A 24,148-nucleotide genomic window follows, 5' to 3' on the forward strand; every position below is an offset into this window, starting at 1 on the left:
TCCAATGCCTGTCAGCCTGGGATGACATGCTCGACAAGCCACGATGCTTCGCTAGGGATGGCTTGCACCTGTCACCCCTGGGCTTCGGATATTGGCAAAGGCTCTTGCTACCCCCATAGTGCCTTTTTTAGGCAAGGCTCAAAAGACAAACCCACCTCCATAGGTATCACAAGGGATAAGAAACTAAGAGTAATGCTACTCAACGCCAGAAGTCTAAACCTTAAGATGCACGCACTCGAAACTCTCCCTAGCATGGAGAACATCGATATTTGTTCAGTAACAGAAACCTGGTTCAAGGCTCCTGAGAGCACCCCAGCACTACCAGGTTATACCTCATACCATGCTTTTTGGCCCCAAAACTTGGACCGAACCACAAAAGCAGGGGAACAATCAATATTCATCAAAGATACCCACACCTCCAGGTTGGTGGCACAGCATGAAGCATCAGAGACTATCCATGTGCAACTAACAGTGGGTAAAACTGCCTTCCAGTTTATAGCCTGTTACAGACCACCCTCCCAAACCCAGGAACCCCAATCGGCCTTCCTGAGAACACTGGAAAATATGAAGGTCTCTCCAAACACCATTATATTGGGTGACTTCAACTACCCAAACATAGACTAGGAGCATTACTCTAGTGCCAACACCCTAGCCCAAAGGTTCCTAGAATTTATAAACTCAAATGCTATGGAACAACTTGTTACCACTCCCACAAGAGGGGAAAACATACTGGACCTGATAATCACCAACATGGGGACTCTATGCTCCAGACCAGAAGTGTATCCCTCACTGGTAAGATCAAACCATAAACTAATCTCACTGGATATTCACATCCCAACCCCACCCCCTGCCCAGAAAACCACAGTGAAAAACTTCTCTAAAGCAAATTTCACACTCCTCAAAACTGAGGTGGAATCCTTCAAAGCCCACGGGCCTGTGGAAAATATGGCCCAGACCGCAGAATCCTTTATAAATGCATTCTGTGAACACCTTCAGGAATGCATGGATCATGCAATCCCAAATAAAACCAAGACCCAATCCTCCAAAGGCAGATATCCTGTCTGGAGGACCTCAGCCATAAACAAACTATACACTAGAAGGAGGAAGCTACTACATGATAGAGCAAAATCCCAAAAAGGAAAGGCATCTCTGATCAGTATTAGCAAAAAACTACGAGCACTCATAAAATCGTCTAAGGCCAGCTTCGAGAGAAACATTGCACAGGACACTAAGGATAATCACAAGGCTTTCTTTAGTTATGTTAGGAACCTGGGTGGGAATTCCAAGATATGCTCAGAATTAGTCCAAAATGACAAAAAATACACCGAACCCACAGACATTGCCAACATCCTAGCTGACAGGTTCAGCGCAAACTCCCCCTCCCACCAAAGGGCAAATATCTATCCCAGCAGAGTGATGCCCCCTGACATCTCAGATGCTCAGGTAAGAGCCGCCCTCTCCAAAGCAAAAAACACAGCATCAATGGGACCAGATGGTGTCCCGGGCTGTGTCCTACATGAACTCCAAAAAGAGCTAAACCCAAACATAAAACTACTGTTCAATCTCAGCCTTACTACAGGATATGTACCCAAAGAGTGGCGTACAGCAACAGTGGTCCCTCTCCACAAAGGTGGTGCCTCAACGGATTCTGGAAACTATCGTCCCATAAGCCTGACTAGCTTGGTCTGCAAAGCTATGGAAAGGATCATCATGGACCTCATAAATAAAGATATTGGGGACCTACAGACACTGGATCCTATCCAGTTCGGCTTTGTTAAGGGCAGATCCTGCCTCTTGAACCAGGTCAATTTCTTTGAAACAGTCACCAAGGCCTTTGACGAGGGGAAGGTGGTCCACACAGCCTATCTGGACCTCGCAAAAGCCTTCGATACAATACCCCACTCGGGCATTATAGATAAGCTTACCAGCTTAAATATAAACCCCTATGTCACTAGATGGGTTGCAAACTGGCTCAAGGACAGAACCCACATGGTTAGAATTGCTGGAGCCATGTCAGACTCCAAATCAGTTACAAGTGGCGTCCCACAAGGCTCAGTCCTGGGACCTCTCTTGTTCGGTATATATTTCTCGGAGGTACAGGCCAACACGGAAGGACTGTGGCTGACCAAGTTCGCAGATGACTGCAAACTGGGCGCCATAATCGACTCTCCAGCTGACACAAGCATCTTCCAAAAGGGCCTCATAGAAACAGACAACTGGTGCCAGAGTCATGGCCTCAAGCTAAATGCCAAAAAGTGTATAGTCATCCCCTCTGGCAAAAACAAAGTGCCCACAAATTACCACATAGGTGGTAATCCATTAAGTACAGAGGGACCTGGGGACCCAAGTTGATAGCAATCTCTCATTTGACAACCACGTGGCCAAAGTGGTTAGAAAAACATTTTATATAGCCCACCTAATCATGAAGGGATTCACATCTAGATCAGGGGAGGTCATCGTGCCTCTTTACTAATCCCTCATCAGGCCCATAATTGAGTACAATGCCCCTTTTGGGATGTACCTTACCAGACACCTGCAGCAACTGGAAAGACCCCAAAAGTACCTCACCAAGAGGATCAAAGGGCTCAAACAGATGCCATATGCTGCCCAGTTAAAGAAACTCCAGCTCTACTCAGTGGCATACTGCCTGCTCAGAGGCGATCTGTGCCTGACATATAAAGCCATGTCCAACCCGGAATTAATGGACATGCTGCACCTCAGAAAATCCAAATCCCATCGAGCTACGCTACCGAAGACTTGAACCTCAGCACTGAAATAAATAGGACATGCTGGAGGGACAGATTCATAACCCAGAGGCTCCCTTCACTCTGGAATAAAATCCCAGTCTAGGTTAGGCAGAGTCCCTCATTGACTCTCTTCAAGAGGAATCTTGATGAGTGGATGGGAGATCGTAGGTTTACCCCAGGTATCACTTCTGTGTCACTGTTAGACAGAGGCACAGTATACTAACCTCGAAAAAGGGCATAGCAAAATTAATTTAAAATGGGTGGCGAAAGCCAAACACACTCTGGCTAGGCTTATAAATGCCCTAGGGCAGATAGCCTAGTATGAACCTATGAACATACATACAGTATCTGTGATTACTTTTCCTAGAATGAGCTTGGGAATATAAAGAGCAGAATAAACAACAGACGTTAAGGTAGATTAGAGAATGGGTAACTTGTACATCGCCACTCTGATTGGAGAATGGATGTTCTCCAGCAGGGTGTTAGCATACAGATAATGCCCACCGGAAAAGAAGTCTGCCACTTCATGGCAGCATATTAAGCTGCTATGAAGCTTGTACTGAAAGAAAACTAACAGCTGTCATTATTTTAAACTCACTTAGCAACAATTTTGCTGTTTTGCAAATGTAAAATTAAAACAAACAAAAAACAGTTTTAAAAATATACAAAACTGTGTGTGTGTGTGTGTGTGTGTGTGTGTGTGTGTGTGTGTGTGTGTGTGTGTGTGTGTGTGCGTGTGTGTGTGTGTTTGCATTCATGAAAACAGGTGTGTGTGTGTGTGTGTGTGTGTGTGTGTGTGTGTGTGTGTGTGTGTGTGTGTGTGTGTGCATGCACGCTCATGTGTGAGTCTGTGAGTCTATGAATGCATGAAAGTGAGAGTGAGATGGATTGAGCCATTATTTTACACTCGATAAGCAGCACTTTTGCTGTTTAGCAAGTGCAAAATTAAAACAAACAGGTAACTAAAAAAATACAAAAGTGTGTGTGAATGTGTGTGTGTGTGTGTGTGTGTGTGTGTGCTTGCATTCATGAAAACAGGTGTGTGTGTGTGTGTGTGTGTGTGTGTGTGTGTGTGTGTGTGTGTGTGTGTGTGTGTGTGTGTGCTTGCATTCATGAAAACAGGTGTGTGTGTGTGTGTGTGTGTGTGTGTGTATGTGTGAGTGTGTGTGTCCTTGCATTCATGAAAACAGGTGTGTGTGTGTGCGTGTGTGTGTGTGTGTGCTTGCATGCATGAAAACAGGTGTGTGTGTGTGTGTGTGTGTGTGTGTGTGTGTGTGTGTGTGTGTGTGTGTGTGTGTGTGTGTGTGTGTGTGTGTGTGTGTGTGTGTGTGTGTGTGTGTGTGTGAGAAAGCTTGAGAACTGGATGCATGTCATTTACATTTAAGAGGTATGGATACCTTTCAACCTCTTAACTCAAGAAATTCAGAAAAAAACAAATCGTGTGGGGCAAACACTCAAAAATTGGAACAGATTTTAAATATTGCTCTTCTAAAATTAGGAAGTTGCTATAATAACAGCAATTATGTCAGCGCACATTTTCTGAAGCATATGAATGTCCGATACTCAAACGTAAGTCATTATTTAATAGCTTCAACCCCCCAATGATTTGCCATCAAACCATACATTTTATGAGGAACAAACCAAAAACATGAAGCAAAAAAATCTGGACATTCGACATTCTCAAAAATCTGGTCAATGGATAGATATGGAGGTATGAAAATTCTCATGACTCACATTATTAACTGAGTGTAACCATATGTGTTTTTAAAGGTGCTTCTGAATGTGTGTGTGTGTGTGCGTGTGTGTGTGTGTGTGTGTGTGTGTGTGTGTGTGTGTGTGTGTGTGTGTGTGTGTGTGTGTGTGTGTGTGTGTGTGCATGTGAGAGAGAGAGAATGTAGATATTAAATACTTACCAAACTTATATTTTGGATGTAAAATACGTCCTCCAACAATAGTTACATATACTACAGCAAGTTTAAAATATAATGCAGCGGAACTATTTTACATCAAAGATATTAAAAAATATTTAATAATTAAAACAAGCAAACAAATTAATCAGGCTTGAGAACAACCCTGGGCATCCATTATTTAGACAATAATACACACCCTGTCTGGCATTATTGCTTAAGTAACACCTTGGAAGAAATGGGCATATCTCCATTTTAACAGATGCATATTAAGCTGTTTTTAAAACGTTGTGTAATAGTTAATTTTATTTTGGGTAGGGACTGATTTCCAAAGTTTGAGGGTCAGTACAGAAAAACTATATCCACTGCAAGCAAGTTTATAATGAGAGTTATAAATGGATAACTATAAGACATTTTACTGAGTATAATATGCCTGCCATTAGACCTCATACTCTCATTTAAAACACACTTACAAAGAAGAGTGGACAGAATTATGTATCCATTTAAAATTGCATATAAGATATCCAGCCTTCTAAACATGAAAGCCAGAAGAGCATTAATTAAAAGTATCCTACTACTCAAAATTGAGTATGCACAGCTAGTGAGTGATAGCATTAAATTATTCACAGAACACAACAACCCTGCCTCAAACTACCACTACCAAAATGTGTACTTTACATGCCTTGCTAGTAAGACACTATCACATACTTCTTAAAAGAAATAGTTAATTATCAGTCACAGCTAAAGTGATAACAGTTCTCCACATTCTTTTCATAAATTAGTCAAACAACAAGCATGCCCTCCTCTACCCTCTAAACTTATATGAAAAAAACACTTCTTATACCTTAACAAGTAAATTACATAATTCTGATACTGAAAAGATCTCCATTCATCACAACTGTTGAGTGAAAAAATGGTGCGAAATTAGGACATTGTTGTTGCAATAACCTGCCTGCTGAGGTTTGACGTTAGACTCTTTCAATGTTCCTAAACAAGTTCACTAAAGGGATACTGTTTTAAATATTGCATGGACCTGTGTTAAACTACAAATATTTAACTCCAGAAGCAAAACTAAATATTTGCATTGAATTTCTGATTTGTTGTGGATTTTGTAAAAGCAGCCTTATAAGGATGTATCGTCACAATAGGTTAAACTGTACAGTAATTTATCTAACTTATTGATCTTACTATTTTTTCTCCTTTTTTCTTGTTACACGTTTTAATCTTTTTGTAACAGCTCTTGTTTGATGCACATCTGACTTCTTATTTTATTGTATCTGTTGTTTCTACTCCAGTGAAGCATGGATCATAGCTGAAAAGGTTCTTGAGGCCAGTCCACCTACACAGTTGGGTTCTTGGGGCCAGTCCACCTACACAGTTAACAAATGTAAGTATGATTGAATAAATAAATAAACTATAGTTATATAAAAATGAGAGTGATGTTTTTTAAGAAAAACTAATCTCAAAGGCATTTGTAAAGTTCTTTAACAATAATGACAAAAGAATATGATAGCAAGAAAACTGATACTGGAAGGCATATGGCATGTAAAGTAAACAAAAATAACGTGAGGAACTCTTAATCCTTTTTGTCATACTGCTGTGTTAAATGCTTGTTTCTGTTACTGCGACCTGGAAAACAGAACTCTGCTGAGCAGCAGCTTTTTCTTTTGTCTTAAGTTCTCCTGCGTCTTTCTGCATGCCTGCATACAAATCATCCTGCTGCTTTTGCTATTAGTCAGGGCTTGGTGACGGTGTGGCTGTATGTAATACAAATACCAAATAAGTAATTGTACACATTAACAAGTATTACAATTTGTATCCAACTTCAAGGTCTCTGACATCAGCAGCTTTCTGTTATGGAAACAACAGCCTTACTGAAACACAAACAAAGGACAAGGACAGCTTTCTTTTCTTTGCCTTATACTATGACTAATGACTGCATTTAACCTCCTTCCAGGCCTCGTCCCTCTACTTCCAAGTCACGATTCTCTAACTTTGTTTGAAGTAGCCACCATTACCTCATATCTTTCTAAAATGTTAATTTCTATCTTTTCTGTAGATTCTATTTAAGTATTTGTTTCTCTGAAGAACACTCTCTTGCATGTGTAACTCTGTATATAATCCAGTTATAGTGGAAAGCAATCTGGGTTTCACTGAAATCCTTCTTTTGCAGGAAACCAGGAAGACTGCCTGGGATACACAAACAAGTGCAGTTAACCTCAACTGAGCAAATTTTCAAGATGTTTGCTGCACAAAGCATTGTAGAGCTAATTATAGATGAGACAGGCAGGGGATACTGCCTCGATGTCAAGCAAAAGGTCACATAACAAGGCAGAGCCACAGGATAACATGAAAAACAGAGATGTAACAATATGTATCTAGAACAGTGTTACAACAGCATGCATGACCAAAGTAAATGACAACAGAGCCAAGGGATTTAAGCCTGCTCAAGGCAGTACGTATCACTGCATGCTGTGTCATGGCACAGAGCTGCAGCCAGCAACACACAGTCACAAGAAGGCCATCACAGCTCAGTAGAGAGGCCAACAGACAGAGCAATGTGACTGTGCACATTGAAGTAACAACACTATGTATCATATAAATAATGGAGAAGAAATAGGGTAGCTAGGAAAGTAATAGAAAGGCAGAGAAGAAGAGCAAGCAGAGTCAAACATAAAGGGTTTACCATAAGGCAAGAAGGGCTTCTATCCTACCCACTAGGATGGGGATTGGGTGGGGTCCTGGTATGAGGTCACCTACATCCACCATTACCTGAGTGGCTGTTGCTATGGGACAGTTGTTCCCCTGTAGCTTGATATACAGGGTCTGTTGGCCATGTGACTCTGCCAGGTGCATCAGATGAAAATCCATGGTGTCAGTGTATGGCATCCAGCTGCCCTGCCCTTCATACTACAATAGTACTGAAGATATATGCAGTCTACCTTCAGAACCAAAGTCTTAAGCACTCACAAGAAGCAGATACACCAGTGACTGCCTCAGGTCATCACTATTACACTTGATGGGCACTGGTGGCACAGTGCCATATGCAGTGGCTGTCAGAAAGTTAGATGAGTGCAGCCACTCTTCGACCTCTTCCACAACTGGACCTGCAGGATGATACACTAGGATAAATATTACCACTCACATGTATGATAAAAACACCGCTGGCAGTTGTACAGTGGACTGCCACTAAACATATACACATTCTGCGACCTGGAGAGGCATGCTTGCATTCTGCAACATCTAACCATGTTAAGGCAATGTTCATCAGCAGCTGCTAAACTAATCATGCACTGCTAGGCATACTTGTACAAAGTGTACATACCAATAATGGCTCTAAACAAAAAAGTGAAAAAAAAGTATATCTCAGGTTCACTCTCCTTAACTTCTGCCTCTCAATCTTAGAACAGGTCAGGATGGTAAGATAAACAAAATCAAGTGTCCACCACGGCTGCTGCATAAAAAGTTTATTACAATTCAACAGGATAAGCGCTATCACACCTGATAGTGCTTCTTCAGATCCATAAAAACTACTAAAAACTAAACACTTTATATAGAAATAAAAACAATTAAACAATTAAAATCATTGATGCAACCTGCTTTTTCAATAAAGGCTTTAAGGGGACTACAGCATTTAAACCAGGTAACCTATGCGCCTGGAATTTAGTGATCCATTTAGTCTCTGCCAATTCTAATCTATTATTGTAATCTCCTCTTCTTAAACTAAGAGGTACTATCTCCAGTACCATGAATTCAAATAAATGATCTGGATTAAGGTAGACATGCTTAGCTAGAGCTTTAGATAAATTCACTCTCCTGATATCACCCTGATGCTGCAGAATGCGTTCTTTCAGCATTCGTAAAGTTTTCCCTATGTAAAACGCTGAGCAGTATCTACACTTAGAAAGATAAACTAGCCCCTTTGATTTACAATCCACATAAAATCTAGCCTAGTAAATATAGTATTGGCAGATTGGGAAGCCAGTGTGGTCTTATCTAGTCATGCATTCTCTCAATGTTTATTGTATTATAAGAGATTTGCAGACGATATTTTTATTTTATGGCAGGGCACGACTGATGCCTTAGTTGAATTTGTGCAATATTTAGAACTTAGTAGTGAATGTTTCAGGTTTGAAATGAATTATTCCCATGTCTCGATAGACTTCCTGGATACTAGGATTACATTGGTTGATGGAAATCTTCAAAGTTCACTTTTTTGGAAGTCCTGTAGGAAAAATGCCCTGTTGCATCAAAGGAGTATGCATCCTAGGCATGTTTTTAATAATATAGCCAAAGGGCAATTTTTGTGTATGTCCAGATTATATACAGAGGATAGTGAATACTCTGCAGCAGCCTCTGTTCTGGAAGATTATTTAGTGATGAAAGGGTATAGGAAGAAGGATGTGCAGAGAACACATATGGATATAGATATGTTATGTGCGACTAGAGGGAAACCGTATTTAAATAGGATAGATAGTGTCTCTAGCACAAGTGATGTATGTATTAGGAAGAATAATAGTCATCTGAGGTTACCCCTTACATATGGTAATAACATCCACCAAGTCTGTGATCTTATTAGCAAACATTGGCCCATTTTATTGTCAGATGAAAATGTGAGCAATATAGTGGGGGGAAAACCCTCATTTACATTTAAAAATAATATGTCTTTAAAAAGACAGTTGTGTTATAAATCCACAAAATCCACAGTCTTCTTTGTTCTTCTTTCGGCATTTAGGGGTCACCACAGCAAATCATCTGTCCACTCATGATACAATTTTCAAATAGAATATGCACTTTTCCATGCAGAGTTTGTAAAGCTTGTGTTTGTATTTGCAAAGAAAATGAATTTCAGCATGCTTTTTTGGATGTGTATTTTAAGGCTAGATTTTATGTGGATTGTAACTCAAAGGGGCTAGTTTATCTTTCTAAGTGTAGATACTGCTCAGCGTTTTACATAGGGAAAACTTTACGAATGCTGAAAGAATGCATTCTGCAGCATCAGGGTGATATTAGGAGAGTGAATGTATCCATTGCTCTAGCTAAGAATGTCTCCCTTAATCCAGATCATTTATTTGAATTCATGGTACTGGAGATAATACCTATGAGTTTAAGAAGAGGAGATTACAATAATAGATTAGAATTGGCAAAGACTAAATGGATCACTAAATTCCAAATGCGTAAGTTACCTGGTTTAAATGCTGTAGTCCCCTTAAAGCCTTTATTGAAAAAGCACAGGTTGCATCAATGATTTTAATTGTTTAATTGTTTTTATTGCTATATAAAGTGTTTAGTTTTTAGTAGTTTTTATGGATCTGAAGAAGCACTATCAGGTGTGAAAGCATTTATCCTGTTGAATTGTAATAAACTTTTTATGCAGCAGCAGTGGTGGACACTTGATTTTGTTTATCTTATCGTTCTACTGTTGAATCGAGTGACCTTTAGTTGTATGAGGTATTTTTATTCTTTTATCTTCTTGATTTGTGAATACCCTGCAACACATGGCGGAACAAGTTAACATCGAATTGGATTATCGCCCAAATGTGAGTGTTCTACAGCAACAACAGTTTAAAGATTTAAGTGTATCAGGGATTAACCCGCTTCTATGCTGCTCTCTATTGAGTGAACCTTCTGCTTCAGAAACTTTTGATCGTGGTAGGTTTAATATTTTGCTAAAAGACTTTGAGACAGGTTTATTTAAGTTGAAAAGACTGCAGTGGCAGAGACTTTATTTGGAAGCTTGTCTGCATTTTAAAGTGGTACCTAGGGGCTTGCGAATTCTTCGTATGCCCACTTATGGCAATGCTTTTCCCGATCTATTTAAACAGTGACAGTTGCTCAACACAGATTTGAGCTTCAACTATATGAGACTTTTAAATAAATTTTTGAGTCTGCAAGAAAAGGAATTTCTGGAGCGGATGGAAGCCTTACAAAATGAATTATATGAGTGCTAGTCAGAGTTTTCTATGCTGCAGAAATTGAAAATACATTGTTAAAAGTCTCTACTTATGGTGATAGGTTGCAAGCCTTAAAGAAAAATAAATTAGAAAGGGATTTAGCTGATTTTAAGAGGGGACATATCTTTGTTTGGCCCCATGGAGCTGACAGGACAATGTTCGTAGCCACTAACAAAACTTCTCAAGTAGCTAATATACGAGAGGCAAATCAACAACCTTTGTCTAATACAACAGAGAGAGAATATGGATCCATAGGGATAACAGCCCTTTACAATGGTAATGCTTCTCGTTTATCTAATACACAAGAACTAAGCCAGCAATCTGTCTCTAATGAACTTAATAATATGGCAAGTGAGCGTTGGAGCTCTTCAAATATATATATGCTAGGTGATACGAAATTGGATACAATTCAGCAGGTCACTGACAAGGGAGCAAGACCTAAAGATAAAAGTACTGTTTTTTTCCATGGACAATGGGCACTTTAATTTTCCAGCTCCTTTCAAATTGCCCCAACAAGCAACACGAGGGCGGAGCTACAGCAGAGGGTGGAAGAGACAAAAATCCTCTGTGAAGAACGAACATCTAGCAGAAGGAGCAAGTCAGAAAAGGAACCATCTCTGATATCTAATTTGTCAGCTGTTAGGTTAACAGCGGCACAAACTAGCCTTTTAAATAAAGGCTTGAGTTTTGTCCCTGCGTGACCAATGCAGATTAATGACATTATGTTGGACATAAGATTATTTGTAAGAAATATTGCTTTAAAACTGATGTTTGGTGGAGATTCGAATTCTTCTGATTTCCTGAAACGCTCTAGTTTATTCAACCCTAATCTTACACCTGTGCTTGAGACCTTTATTAGAGTCCTAGAAAGAGAGTTAAGTGATGCTAATATAGGTAAGGGGAATTTTTTTAATTTAACCAAAGATGAAAGTATTGCTTTACAACAATTATGTGATAATAATGATATTATTATATGCCCTGCTAATAAGGGTGGGGCGGCAGTAATTTTGAACAGTAACTTCTATATTTCTAGTATGAATGACTTACTTAGTGATGCCGATACATATGAATTGATTACACAAAATAAGGTATCAACTATTATCAAAGGGGTACAAGATGAATTATATGAGTTGCTTATGTATGAATTAATAAATAAGGAATTATATGATTTTATACATGTCAGTGAACCACTTATACCTATTCTTCATGGACTTCTGAAAATCCACAAATCGTTAATTTCTCCATCTTTTCGCCCTATAGTATCAGGAAGGGGGTGGGTTACAGAATGTATTTATATATATATATATATATATATATATATATATATATATATATATATATATATATATTGAGAGTCAGCTTAAGAAACCATTGGAAAAAGCTACTGTGGTGTTAAAGGACACTGAGCACTTTTTGAGTAATCTAGGCGCCTTCAGTAGAAGCCATAACAATTCTTTTAAAGATGTTATATTAGTTACTATGGGCATTCAAACACTTTTCACCATTATACCTCATGATATGGGAATAATTTCATTAAAAAACTTTTTAATGACCAATACTGAATATAATAAGATGCATATAGATTTACTTGGGTCATTGATGGAAATTGTTTTGTTTAACAACATTTTTTTGTTTGACAATGCTGTTTATATGCAGAAGAAGGGCATAGTGATGGGGACCCGCTGTGCGAACAGTTACGCCAATCTAGTATTGGCAGATTGGGAAGCCAGGGTGGTCCTATCTAGTCATGCATTCTCTCAATGTTTATTGTATTATAAGAGATTTGCAGATGATATTCTTATTTTATGGCAGGGCACGACTGATGCCTTAGTTGAATTTGTGCAATATTTAGACCTTAGTAGTGAATGTTTCAGGTTTGAAATGAATTATTCCCATGTCTCGAAAGACTTCCTGGATACTATGATTACATTGGTTGATGGAAATCTTCAAAGTTCACTTTTTCGGAAGTCCTGTAGGAAAAATGCCCTGTTGCATCAAAGGAATATGCATCCTAGGCATGTTTTTAATAATATAGCCAAAGGGCAATTTTTGCGTATGTCCAGATTACATACAGAGGATAGTGAATACTCTGCAACAGCTTCTGTTCTGGAAGATGATTTAGTGATGAGAGGGTATAGGAAGAAGGATGTGCAGAGAACACATATGGATATAGATATGTTATGTGCGACTAGAGGGAAAACGTATTTTAATAGGATAGATAGTGTCTCTAGCACAAGTGATGTATGTATTAGGAAGAATAATAGTCATCTGAGGTTACCCCTTACATATGGTAATAACATCCACCAAGTCTGTGATCTTATTGGCAAACATTGGCCCATTTTATTGTCAGAGGGAAAAGTGAGCAATATAGTGGGGGAAAAACTCTCATTTATGTTTAAAAATAATATGTCTTTAAAAAGGCAGTTGTGTTATAAATCCACAAAATCCACAGTACAATTTTCAAATAGAATAGGCACTTTTCCATGCAGAGCTTGTAAAGCTTGTGTTTTTTATTTGCAAAGAAAATGACTTTCAGCATGCTTTTTTGGATGTGTATTTTAAGGCTAGATTTTATGCGGATTGTAAATCAAAGGGGCTAGTTAGTGTAGATACTGCTTGGCGTTTTACATAGGGAAAACTTTACAAATGTTGAAAGAACGCATTCTGCAGCATCAGGGTGATATTAGGAGAGTGAATTTATCTAATGCTCTAGCTAAGCATGTCTCCCTTAATCCAGATAATTTATTTGAATTCATGGTACTGGAGATAGTACCTATGAGTTTAAGAAGAGATTACAATAATAGATTAGAATTGGCAAAGACTAAATGGATCACTAAATTCCAGGCGCGTAAGTTACCTGGTTTAAATGCTGTAGTCCCCTTAAAGCCTTTATTGAAAAAGCGCAGGTTGCATTAATGGTTTTAATTGTTTAATTGTTTTTATTGCTATATAAAGTGTTTAGTTTTTAGTAGTTTTTATGGATCTGAAGAAGCACTATCAGGTGTGAAAGCGCTTATCCCGTTGAATTGTAACAAACTTTTTATGCAGCAGCCGTGGTGGACACTTGATTTTGTTTATCTTATCATTCTACAGTTGAATCGAGTGACCTTTAGTTGTTTGGGGTATTTTTATTCTTTTAACAGGTCAGGATTACAATGGTCTCATATCATCAAATCAATATTGTTCAACAAAGTGGGGGGGGGGTGCCAGTAGCATAGCTCAACACCTAGGTTATACTATGCAGCAATCTTCTTCAAAGGACAAAGTGGCCCAATATGCACTCTTTAAAATCTCTGTGTATTGTTACATTATTGTTCAGGATTTACATGAAAAAACATCATATGCTTGTCTAATACACATTAAAAGGTTATATACCCCTTTGTTTTCTTTGTAAATCACAATAAATGCAAAAACATGTCCCTTTCTGATGTGCATGACTCAACAGCTGTACGGTTCATGTCTTCTTTTTACAGATGATAAAGTAGAGAATACAGCAGTAATATAGGTTTGTACACGTACATTCCCTATGTATACATGTCATATTTAATAACTGCAAAATATGCAAATAGTCCAATGTATGTACTATCCCAGCTTACTGATATTTCAGCTCAGTATAGTATTAACATTTATATCACATTCATTCCCCTTTTTTCCACTGTTACTTTGTGTCCCTCTCGCATCCTTTGTTAGCATGTCCATTTTTATTTATGTGCATGGATCAAGAATTGTGAACAGGATTAATTATTATTACATCAATATGGAAGTATTTCTGTTAAAAATGTTTCTTTATGACATAAGCACATTTGACTGCATTATCTGAGCACATTTTCTCCATTTCCCCTCCCTTATTACTTATTTCTGCACTAATGTCATTGTATTCTGTGTACATTTCCCATTTAACTTCCCATGCTCTCAGCTTGCCCTTAGTTTATATAAGCTGTCCGTATGTGCTCACACAATAGTGTACACCAGGACATCATACTGCACTGAGATGAGTTCCCCAACTGCCTTGCCTTACGAATATTATAGCAATAACCCACGCCTGGGTGTGGGTAATGCTGGATTTACCCACGGTTGGCGTGGTTTGGTCACCAAACAAAGCCAACCGTGGGCAAATCCAGCATTACCCACACCCAGAAGTGGGTTATTGCTATTATACCATGACATTATTTAAGAAAAGAAACTATTACTTTTCTTAAATAATGGCATAGTATAATGCCTGTTTGCTGCCCTTCCGCAGATGTCTGGCATCCGCGGCAGTTCTGATGTACTGCGCGCCTGCGCAATACATCAGAGCTGTGGGCAAAAGCAACAGAGAAAGCAAGATCTCCATTGCTTTTTTTTTAGTGTTTCGCTATGTTAAATGGGTTTAACATAGCGAGACAGCTTTAAAATAAGCAACGGAGATGTCCGTTGTTTATTTTAAAACTGTCTCGCTATGTTAAACTCATTTACCATAGCGAAACACTAAAAAAAAGCAACAGAGATCTTGCTTTCTCCGTTGCTTTTTTTTAAAACCTGTCTCGCTATGTTAAATGGGTTTAGCATAGCAAGACAGCTTTAAAATAAGCAACGGAGATTTCCGTTGCTTATTTTAAAGCTGTCTCGCTATGTTAAACCCATTTAACATAGCGAGACAGTGTTTTAAAAAGAGAGTTATACTAATGGAAAAAAGTCCGGGCGACCGGACCTTTTTCCATTAGTATAATTCGATTTACAACGGGCACGCTGGCCAATCAGCGTGCACGTTTTGGAATAATAATGGGGGGTCATGGTATAATGTATATGATATGATGGCAGAGCTAACTTACCACACTCTTAACTATCTCTCTGGTAAAGAATCAAAGAGCATGCTTACTTTCATTTGGCATGTTCTCCACTTTATGACTCCATTTCTTTTAAGGTTCTTTAAAAGAGTGTTAAGAAACATCATCCTAACTTTTGCCAGATCAGCTGACTTGTTAATCTGCTTCCATTTTTTTAAAACAGAGCTGTCCTCACTTTTAGGGTCTATTTCTGTTTCCAATCAGTTGTAAAATTATGAAGTTAAAGTACAGCAAGTACCATTCTCACCTCCAGTAGTACCTAGGTGCACCCTGTCAGATAAATAAGTTATCTACTTTAACATTCTCATAGAATTATAAGTTGAAAGATGTTAAGGGGACTTGTTTTCCCCAAGTCTTATCACTGTTGCAATGTGGATCATGTTTTATGAAAACTGCTTTTACATGCTTTTGTTTAGGTATGCAGTGTTCACTGATTCTTTACTGGACCATATTCATTGATCTTCTTACTGTCACATCCCTTTATCTGAATATATATATAAAAAACATAATTATAGGATCATAAGAGTTACAAGGCAACTGAGATGTAAGGTCATTATCACTTTGGCAGTATCCACTCTTAGGCCTTGCATCCCTTTTCAAGGAGAGCCTGGCCAGTCAGACCAGGTATGAGTTTATGAATACCCATCCAGTCATCAATCTCCTTTTTTAAATAAAGGCAGTGTAGTATGTCACAGTGCTTAAATTGGAGGGGAAGTTTGCTTCAAAGAAGGGATAGCACTTTGATTTTGGAAATCAGTGGTAAATGTTCCAGCTATTATTAGAATACAACTAAAATCACCATACATACACAAATGCTGTTAGCATTACAAAATCCATAGTGTTTGCTTCCATTTTTCGATACATACCTGTTACTGCAGTTTATCATCTGAATAGCTGGACACATGTCCTGTTAAAGCAGAACTAACTCAATAAACAAGCCATCCTGGTGGAATCACAAAATCAATAGGCTGTATAACAGAAGGAAGAAAATCATGGCAAAAAATAGGAGGTGCAGCACCCAGCAGGATAAAAGCACTCTCATCAAACTAAAGAAACAACGCTAATGATTGGTAGTTGATTTTTATGTGCCAAGTTACCAGCCCTGATGCACAACCTTCAACAAAGGTACGCCCATTCACGCATGTCTCCATGCAGAAGACGCTCTAGCTGAGAATCGAACCAGACAGCATCTTACTATGAGGCGACAACGCTACTGCAGCACCACCACCGCGGATCAGTTTAAATGAGAAAATTTACAAAATATGTAGAGAAAGCCCTTGCAGCTATGCATACATATCTTTCCCCAAAGGTACTAATCTGTGACAGCAGCAGTCAGGTACATGGTCTCCTGAATCAACACAAGCCAATCTTCCAAGATTGTACTCATGTGTTCTGTCACTGTCAATTGCCTTCCATTAGAGTAATGTGGCTTAATCAGTTGTTCTGCCTCAAGCTTTGAAGATAGTTTTTTTTGGCTTATCTAGCCTTCATTGTTCTACATCTTCCAAATAATGTCCACATCCTGCTTTTTATAGTCAAATTTATATGCTTGCTATAATGTCCTATTGCTAATTTAAAATTTACATATATTTCTGCATTTCAGTAACCAGATCATGTCTGAAATTTGCCACGTGTTATCCATGTGTACTTTCCTAGTCACCAAATTAGTCAACAGTCAATCAATAAATAGATAAAAGTTCTACAGCTGTAACACACTTTACAGTGAATGTAAAGCTTGACATATTTCCTAAGGCTCACCTTTAACAAACAGACTCAACTTCCTTCCTAGTTTAAGAATGCTATCTGTTAGCTGAAGGTAGGCACTAACTGGATAAGTTTGCTCTAAATGCATTGCTAATGGTGTGATTTGAACCAAATTCACTAACGTCCCAGGCCTCTTCTTTAGGTAGCAGTTAGCATTACCATGTAAGACGGTCCAAATACAGGGACAGATCAAATTTACAAGAAAAGAAAGGTAGCAGTTGCATTCAGTCTGAAACTGTATTAAAAGCTGCTGCCTTGTAACTGCAGCAGAAACACTGAATTTTACTATTATGCATGGAGAAAGAGCCAAAGACAGAGACACTATTGCCACCATGACATCCTTGTGAATTTATAATGTTCTAATGCTTTATACAATATACACTTTAATTTCATTTATAATAAAACCTAGATTAAATGGCGGCTTTGGTATTTTTTTGGCAATAAAGCAGAGCAATTAACATGTTCAGCTCAGTTCAGAAAAACTCCATTCCCTAAAGATTTTGAAAATGCTTTAAAAACAGAAAGAGCAGACAAGCTGCATGCCACACCCTTAAAATATTGCTTAATCATCATATCCTAAGAACCATAACACAGCAGGAAAAAAATCAATTCAACATTACCTTTGCATTATAACATTATCTTTAGAATATTGTGTTAATCCTGCTGACTCCTAAAAACAAAAATGGATTATAAACAAAGCATTTCATTTTTGAAATGTCTTTCCCAGAGCTAATTTTATTACTATCTCCTTCTCAGGCATTAGAACATTTTCTGGACGACTCACAAAGTCACAGCTGTTTGCAGGTAGAAGTGAAACCAAAGTGCATATAACAGTAAACTCCCCTGTAGCCAGAGTACATGCGTACACCAATTTTACAAGGATTTCTGTCTGTGCTGTAACCATCTCCAAACGTATTCACGTCATAAGAGGCTGTGCTAGTGAGAATGTCATTGGCTATATGGTACAAGTTGCCATAGTCAGTGAAGCTTATGACTTCATCACAGATTGCAAGGGGTAGATCAACAATAGTTTGTATGCCTTCTTAAACATTAACTGCTTTCACAGATAGATTATTGCAAACCCTACATCACTGAATCATTTTTGAAAATCCTGCTCCCTAACTTTGCACTAGCCAACTGCAAAGTAAGATGAGAAGTAATTAAGTTTCTATATCTATACATGTATGTTATTTATATATACATATATATATATATATATATATATATATATATAGTTCCCCTTTAGAATCTCTAATTGCTGAAAGCTCGAAATTCCTAAGCTCGAGCCCAGAATCTCAAGTTTTCAGAAACTCGAAATTCTAAAGGGTACCAAAAAGACATTCCAAAAATGTCTTTACAATGTTTTTGCAGGGGGGGCAAGCCCCCCTGCACCCCACACACACCCCCCCTACTTAAATATACCAACTCCAAGATCGTGCTACAAAGGGGGTGAGGGAAACCTCCCGTTCCGCACTGTATGCAGAAGCGCACAATGGGAGAATTTCGATTTCTCCGTTATAGTGCGGTCACGGAGCTGATATATTTAAGCAGGGGGAGTGCAGGGGGACTTGGCCCCCTGCATACATGTAAGTAACTTGTTTTTTTTGTTTTCTTCTCTTCCCTTCACAATTTTGAGTTACTGAAAACTCGAGATTCTGGGCTCGAGCTTCTGAATTTCGAGTTTTCAGTAACTCAATCTTGTGAAGGGGAACTATATATATATATATATATATATATATATATATATATATATATATATATGTGTGTGTGTGTATGTAAGAATGTATATATATAAATGTGTGTATGTATGTGATATCTGTGTGTGTGTGTGTGTGTGTGTGTGTGTGTGTGTGTGTGTGTGTGTGTGTGTGTGTGTATACGCCTATGACTGCCCTTTTGATGCACATACTTTTGTTCATGTATATAGAAATCCATGAGAGTTGGGATTGCTGTGCTGTTACTGCATTCCTCATTGTACTGTGCCATAAATGCTATAGAGAACATACAACATCACATGCTGATTTAACCTCAAGTGCTAATTGTTTATATCTGAATATACTGGTTGCAGACAGTAGAGTAGAATTTTCTTTCACTTACCTGCACAGCCCAGGATGTCACAGACAGTGATGATAAGAAGGATCCTAGATGATGATGCCGGTTTTGGAAGTGGGTACTGTCCCAGCCTTTTGTAGCCCAGTCTCTTTTTGGGGAGTATTTGCAGGATGGTGAAAAACAGACTGATTGTTGCACTGCTTAGACAAACAGCATTGAAGAAAATGGGCTGGTAGTCCAACACAAACTGTGTGGCCTTATCTCTGTTTGGGCAACAGAAAGTTTCCAGCCGAGGGGAAGCCATACTACTTAATAGTAAGCTATCTAGAAAAACAGAGACAGAAAAAATATTCATTTATTCATTCATTCCATCATCACACAGCATAAGGTTTGTCACGGGGCTGGTAATTAGTCATGTGCTTCCACTAAATCTCATCAGCTGAATTCCTCTGCCTAACAACGCTCCAGCAGCAGACCAAGCTCTTCTTTGTTCTAAGTAGCCCAGCCAGTTTAATGTGTTTTAAACATTTTTCTTAGATAACGCCAATGAAAGTTTTACATAAAAAAAAAAAAACAGCATGTTAAGAATGTGAGTAGATGCATCCTCTGGAAATAAAGCATGTGGTACACATTTCTATGCTAATAATACTGAATAATGATAAAAAGGAGAACAAGTACATTTTGCCAAATGCAGACATATATTACACTGACTCAGCTTGCATTTAACATTTTAGGCAGGTATTTTGCTTGAATATATTTTGCCATACTTTATCATGTATAATACATTAAACTACCCTGGTCCAACCTGAAACTGCCACTTTGTACTCACAACCTCATTCTGCTGCTCCCATCCCACCTCATATTTAAGCAATTTGCACACTTATCCAAATGCTGCCATATACATGGCTAATAAATTATGCATAATTTTCTGTTGTTACTGTATACAGATACAAAAAATGTGTCTTTAGAAGAGTGGTGCTATCTCCAAGGAAGGTTTGAGCATATCCATATTGTAGGTATTAAGTTACACAGCTGGCATAAAAAAATAAGAGCTTAAAAATGTACTCTACTGAATACATAATAGTATGCTTGGCTATCCTTGTCCTGATCTGGTTCTCAGAAGAATCTACAACATGCTTCCAAGCCCATTGTTCTCACACCAATGGAATTTACCACTCATGAAATCCAGTGTAGATTCCATAAACATCTAATAAAATACCGTAATCACCATATTATGACCTGCTCCCTTCACTGCTTTCCACTCATCTCCATAATCAGAGCAGATAATCTGATTAGGGCAATGTGCTATGGCCAGAAAAAGCAGATGAGTCGGAGTTGTACCACACTGGTCCCTGGTTTCCATTACTGCAATATAGTTAGTCTATAGATATTTGCATTCAACAGAAAAGATGCATGACTTATAGAAGAAAAATTAATCAACAAAGGGCTCCAACAGGGAATTCCAAGATGGATGCACACTGATCATCAGCTTAATTTCAGCTCTCCCAGTGTGACTAAAGAAACTGAGGAATAAGAGCCAGTGATATTGTCAGCTTGAGTAAAATTCAGTTACTGGATAGTAAGCATGCTGCCTGGATGCCAGCAAAGGGGAAATTTAGAGAACCTGAAGGAAAAATCAACCAGAAAAGGGGAAGAGCAAACTCTAACTGGGAAAAATCTTGCAGCTGTTTAGCAAAATGCAGTTCATGCTCCAGCTTTGGTAACAAAAGATGACTTCTAGTAATTTAGAGGAAAAAATAAATCAAATGTATCCAAGAATAAAAACAAAACAGTGCCCAGGATAAACAGTAGATCCTCCAAAAATGTCCAACAAAGAAGAAAAATGAGAAACAGGATAAGCCAAAACACAACTGAATCTTCAGAATAAAACATTTATTAAAGGTTAGCGCTTTCATGGTCAGAATGACTGCTTCTACAGACCAGAAAATTGCCCATATAACCTAGTCTCTTTAAAAACATATAAAACACTATCAAAAATACCAAATTTTAAAAGAACCAATCACAATCTTTTTCATATTAATTAAAAATAAAAGTTTTCACTGGTCCAGTTCAGCTGAGTTATGCAACAATCACAATTTTTAATGCATTTCCCCCCTCATTGCCTGCTGACAGTCAGTCCTGTCCTCTTGGACTGTCACTCATTCATTCTTGAATCTGAAAGGACAGGACGCCCACGTAAGATCATCACACCAAACACCTGGAACATCTCAAAAGTCGCAATACAAGAAATGATTCACTGTAGTACATTCTCCTCCATTTATGTGGGACAGTCCTACTTAGGCATCCTGTCCTTTCTAGTTCAGATTTGGTGCATTCCTTTGTCATTGTTTTTGGACCCATTCATTCTTCCTGCACAGTCTGCTTGCACCCCCACATCACCTCAAAGGGTGGATTTCTGCACTGCACTGGTGATTTCTTTAGCAATGCCTCATTCATAAAACATTGGTTTCAGAGGCAGTAACCATTTAGAATATGAGCTGTAATGCAAGCAGCCATAAAACGTGGATGATCTCCATCCAGCCTACTTGCATCATCTTGGTCATAGTCAGGGCTTTATCTCCCTGTGCCATGGTGTTGTTGCAACAATCAACAGTAGCATGCCAAATGTAAACTGAAACAAAAACAGACCAGCTAGATAAGTACAAAAAAGGGTATAATAAGAATAAATTTTAAAAGAAGAGAAATCTACTCAGGACTTTGGACTGACCCATTCATACTTCTACTACATCAGTTTAACTAATGTTAAAGCTTCCACCAATAAATTAAATATATTTTATTACACATCATGAGCCTTAGGACAGCACATCCTCAACAGACTACAAGATAGGTATCTGCACTAATATTGTGATTTGATGCACCAAACCTGTCTTGCATCTGCTTTACATTAATTTAATTTATTATCACTTTGATTAAAAACAACAGGCTACACAATGGTTATTTTCAGTACTTTCAAGTTCCTAGCTGACTAACCAATAACAATTTAGCTCTACTTAATTAAGCAATAGCAATGTCAAGTAAAGGAAGAAACAGCTGTTCCATTGGTCAACAGTAGTGTTTTTTACATCTTTCCCTAAACATATTTATACATAATGACATAAGAATATTTAATCCTGTCAGCCTTCCAGGTCCAAGGCAATGCTCCACTGTTCAAAGTATAAAAAATAAAAATAAATAAAATGAACAAAACCAGCCTCAGCAGATAGAAGCTAAAAGTGCATATTTTGCAGACACTCTGGCCTCCCATTGTGACTGGCAGTCCCTATCACCAGACTAATACATCTGTAAAAATGGTACTCAGTCTCCCAGTGTCAGCATTATGTGCATTCATACAGGCATACAGGTGGGTACCCATCTACAATATGCAGAACCTTTGTTCTTTCAGTCCTTCTTGGGTTTAATTTTTTTCATGAACTACAAAAAGCAGATTGTTGTCATTTTACATATGAATGCTACCAGGTCAAAAGACTCATTTCTTAGGCATTTGCATTCTGTTACTGTACTGGACACTGTTGATTGTTGAAACCTCAAGATTCCAATCCTGAAATAAAGAAAACCATCTTTTCTTTCTTCCCGTTTAGTAAACTAGAAACTACTCACCATCATGTCTTACAAGTCACTCCTGAGCATTCATATGGAGTCCAATCATTCTGTTTGAATACATTCATCAATACTTCTTTCGTGTTTTTTTACTGTTCCTTAGCTGTCCAGAGCCTGAATAAATACTTAAAACACACTTCTATTACACTACTGCTTCACAGGAATGAGAACCATAACCTGCTGCCCCACAGCATACTCTCAAGCTCGAACATTCCTGACATACCACACCTTTTTCTGTTGTTGGGCTTCTGCCAGGTTCTCCTGGGCCAAGCCCATGAGTTCCCTGAGTCTTGTCCTGAGGTTTAGGATGTATGCCACAACAAACTACTTGTGAGTCTCGCACTCACCTTCCCACTCATCTCAAATTAAATCTAGAGGTCCCCCCACCCTATGCCCATACAGCAACTCAAAGGGTGAAAAACCTGTGGATTCCTGGGGAACCTCATTGTAAGCAACCAACAGATGGGGCAAATATTTGTCCCACTCCCTCTTAAACTGATCTGCAAATGCCCGTAGCATGGACTTGATTATAGAGTTTAACCTCTCAACAAGACCATCAGTCTGGGGATGGTAGGGGGCGGTCTTCTTGTGCTTCACCCCACAGGACTTCCACAGACAAGCCAGCAGGTCTGACATGAAATTGGCACCTCTGTCAGACAGTATTTCTTTTGGGAAACCTACCCTGCTGAAAATCTCTAACAAAGCATTTGCCACCTTCTCTGCCTCAGTTGAGGACAAAGCCACTGCATCAGGGTATCATGTAGCATAATCCACTACCACTAGGATATACTTTTTCCCTGTGGAACTTGGGGTACTCAGAGGGCCCACAATATCCATAGCTACCCTCTGAAATGGCTCCTTAATCACAGGCAAAGGCATCAAAGGAGCTCTCACCACATCTCCTGCCTTGCCTCCTTTTTGGCACTGCTCACAGGTCCTGCACTACCCTGTTACATCTCTGGAAATTCCAGGCTAATAGAAGTTCTGCATAATATGCCTCTTTGTATGCTTTATGCCCATATGACCTGCGAAGGGAATATCATGGACTATGGATAGAAGCGCCAGATGGTAGGCTCTAGGCACTACCAACTGCTGTACTCTCTCACCTTCTAGCCCTCCCTCAGGAGTCCACTTTCTGTATAGTAACCCTTTGCCCCAGTATACAGATTCCCCCTTCCCTTGAGAATCAGGTGCCTCCCTAGCTACCGGCCTCAGGCCTTGCAATGTTGGGTATGAGATCTGAACCTGTTTCAACTCTCTCCTTATAACCCTTCCCAGCT

The 24,148-nt window shown here is 38.7% G+C and overlaps 1 protein-coding gene across 1 annotated transcript in view; it reads right to left on the bottom strand.

Moving 5' to 3' along the window:
• Positions 1-19,641, bottom strand: part of GPR143 (G protein-coupled receptor 143) — a 1,080,305-nt gene extending 1,060,664 nt beyond the window's left edge. The window contains exon 1 of the mRNA XM_044072570.1: positions 19,296-19,641. Coding sequence (XP_043928505.1) covers positions 19,296-19,605 — 310 coding nt within the window. The 5' untranslated portion in view covers positions 19,606-19,641. The remainder of the gene's footprint in view (positions 1-19,295) is intronic.
• Between the last annotated feature and the right edge of the window lie 4,507 nt (positions 19,642-24,148).

This window comes from Protopterus annectens, chromosome 5.part0, assembly GCF_019279795.1.
Source record: "Protopterus annectens isolate FY-2018-M chromosome 5.part0, PAN1.0, whole genome shotgun sequence".
In the NCBI taxonomy this organism is placed as follows: domain Eukaryota; kingdom Metazoa; phylum Chordata; order Ceratodontiformes; family Protopteridae; genus Protopterus; species Protopterus annectens.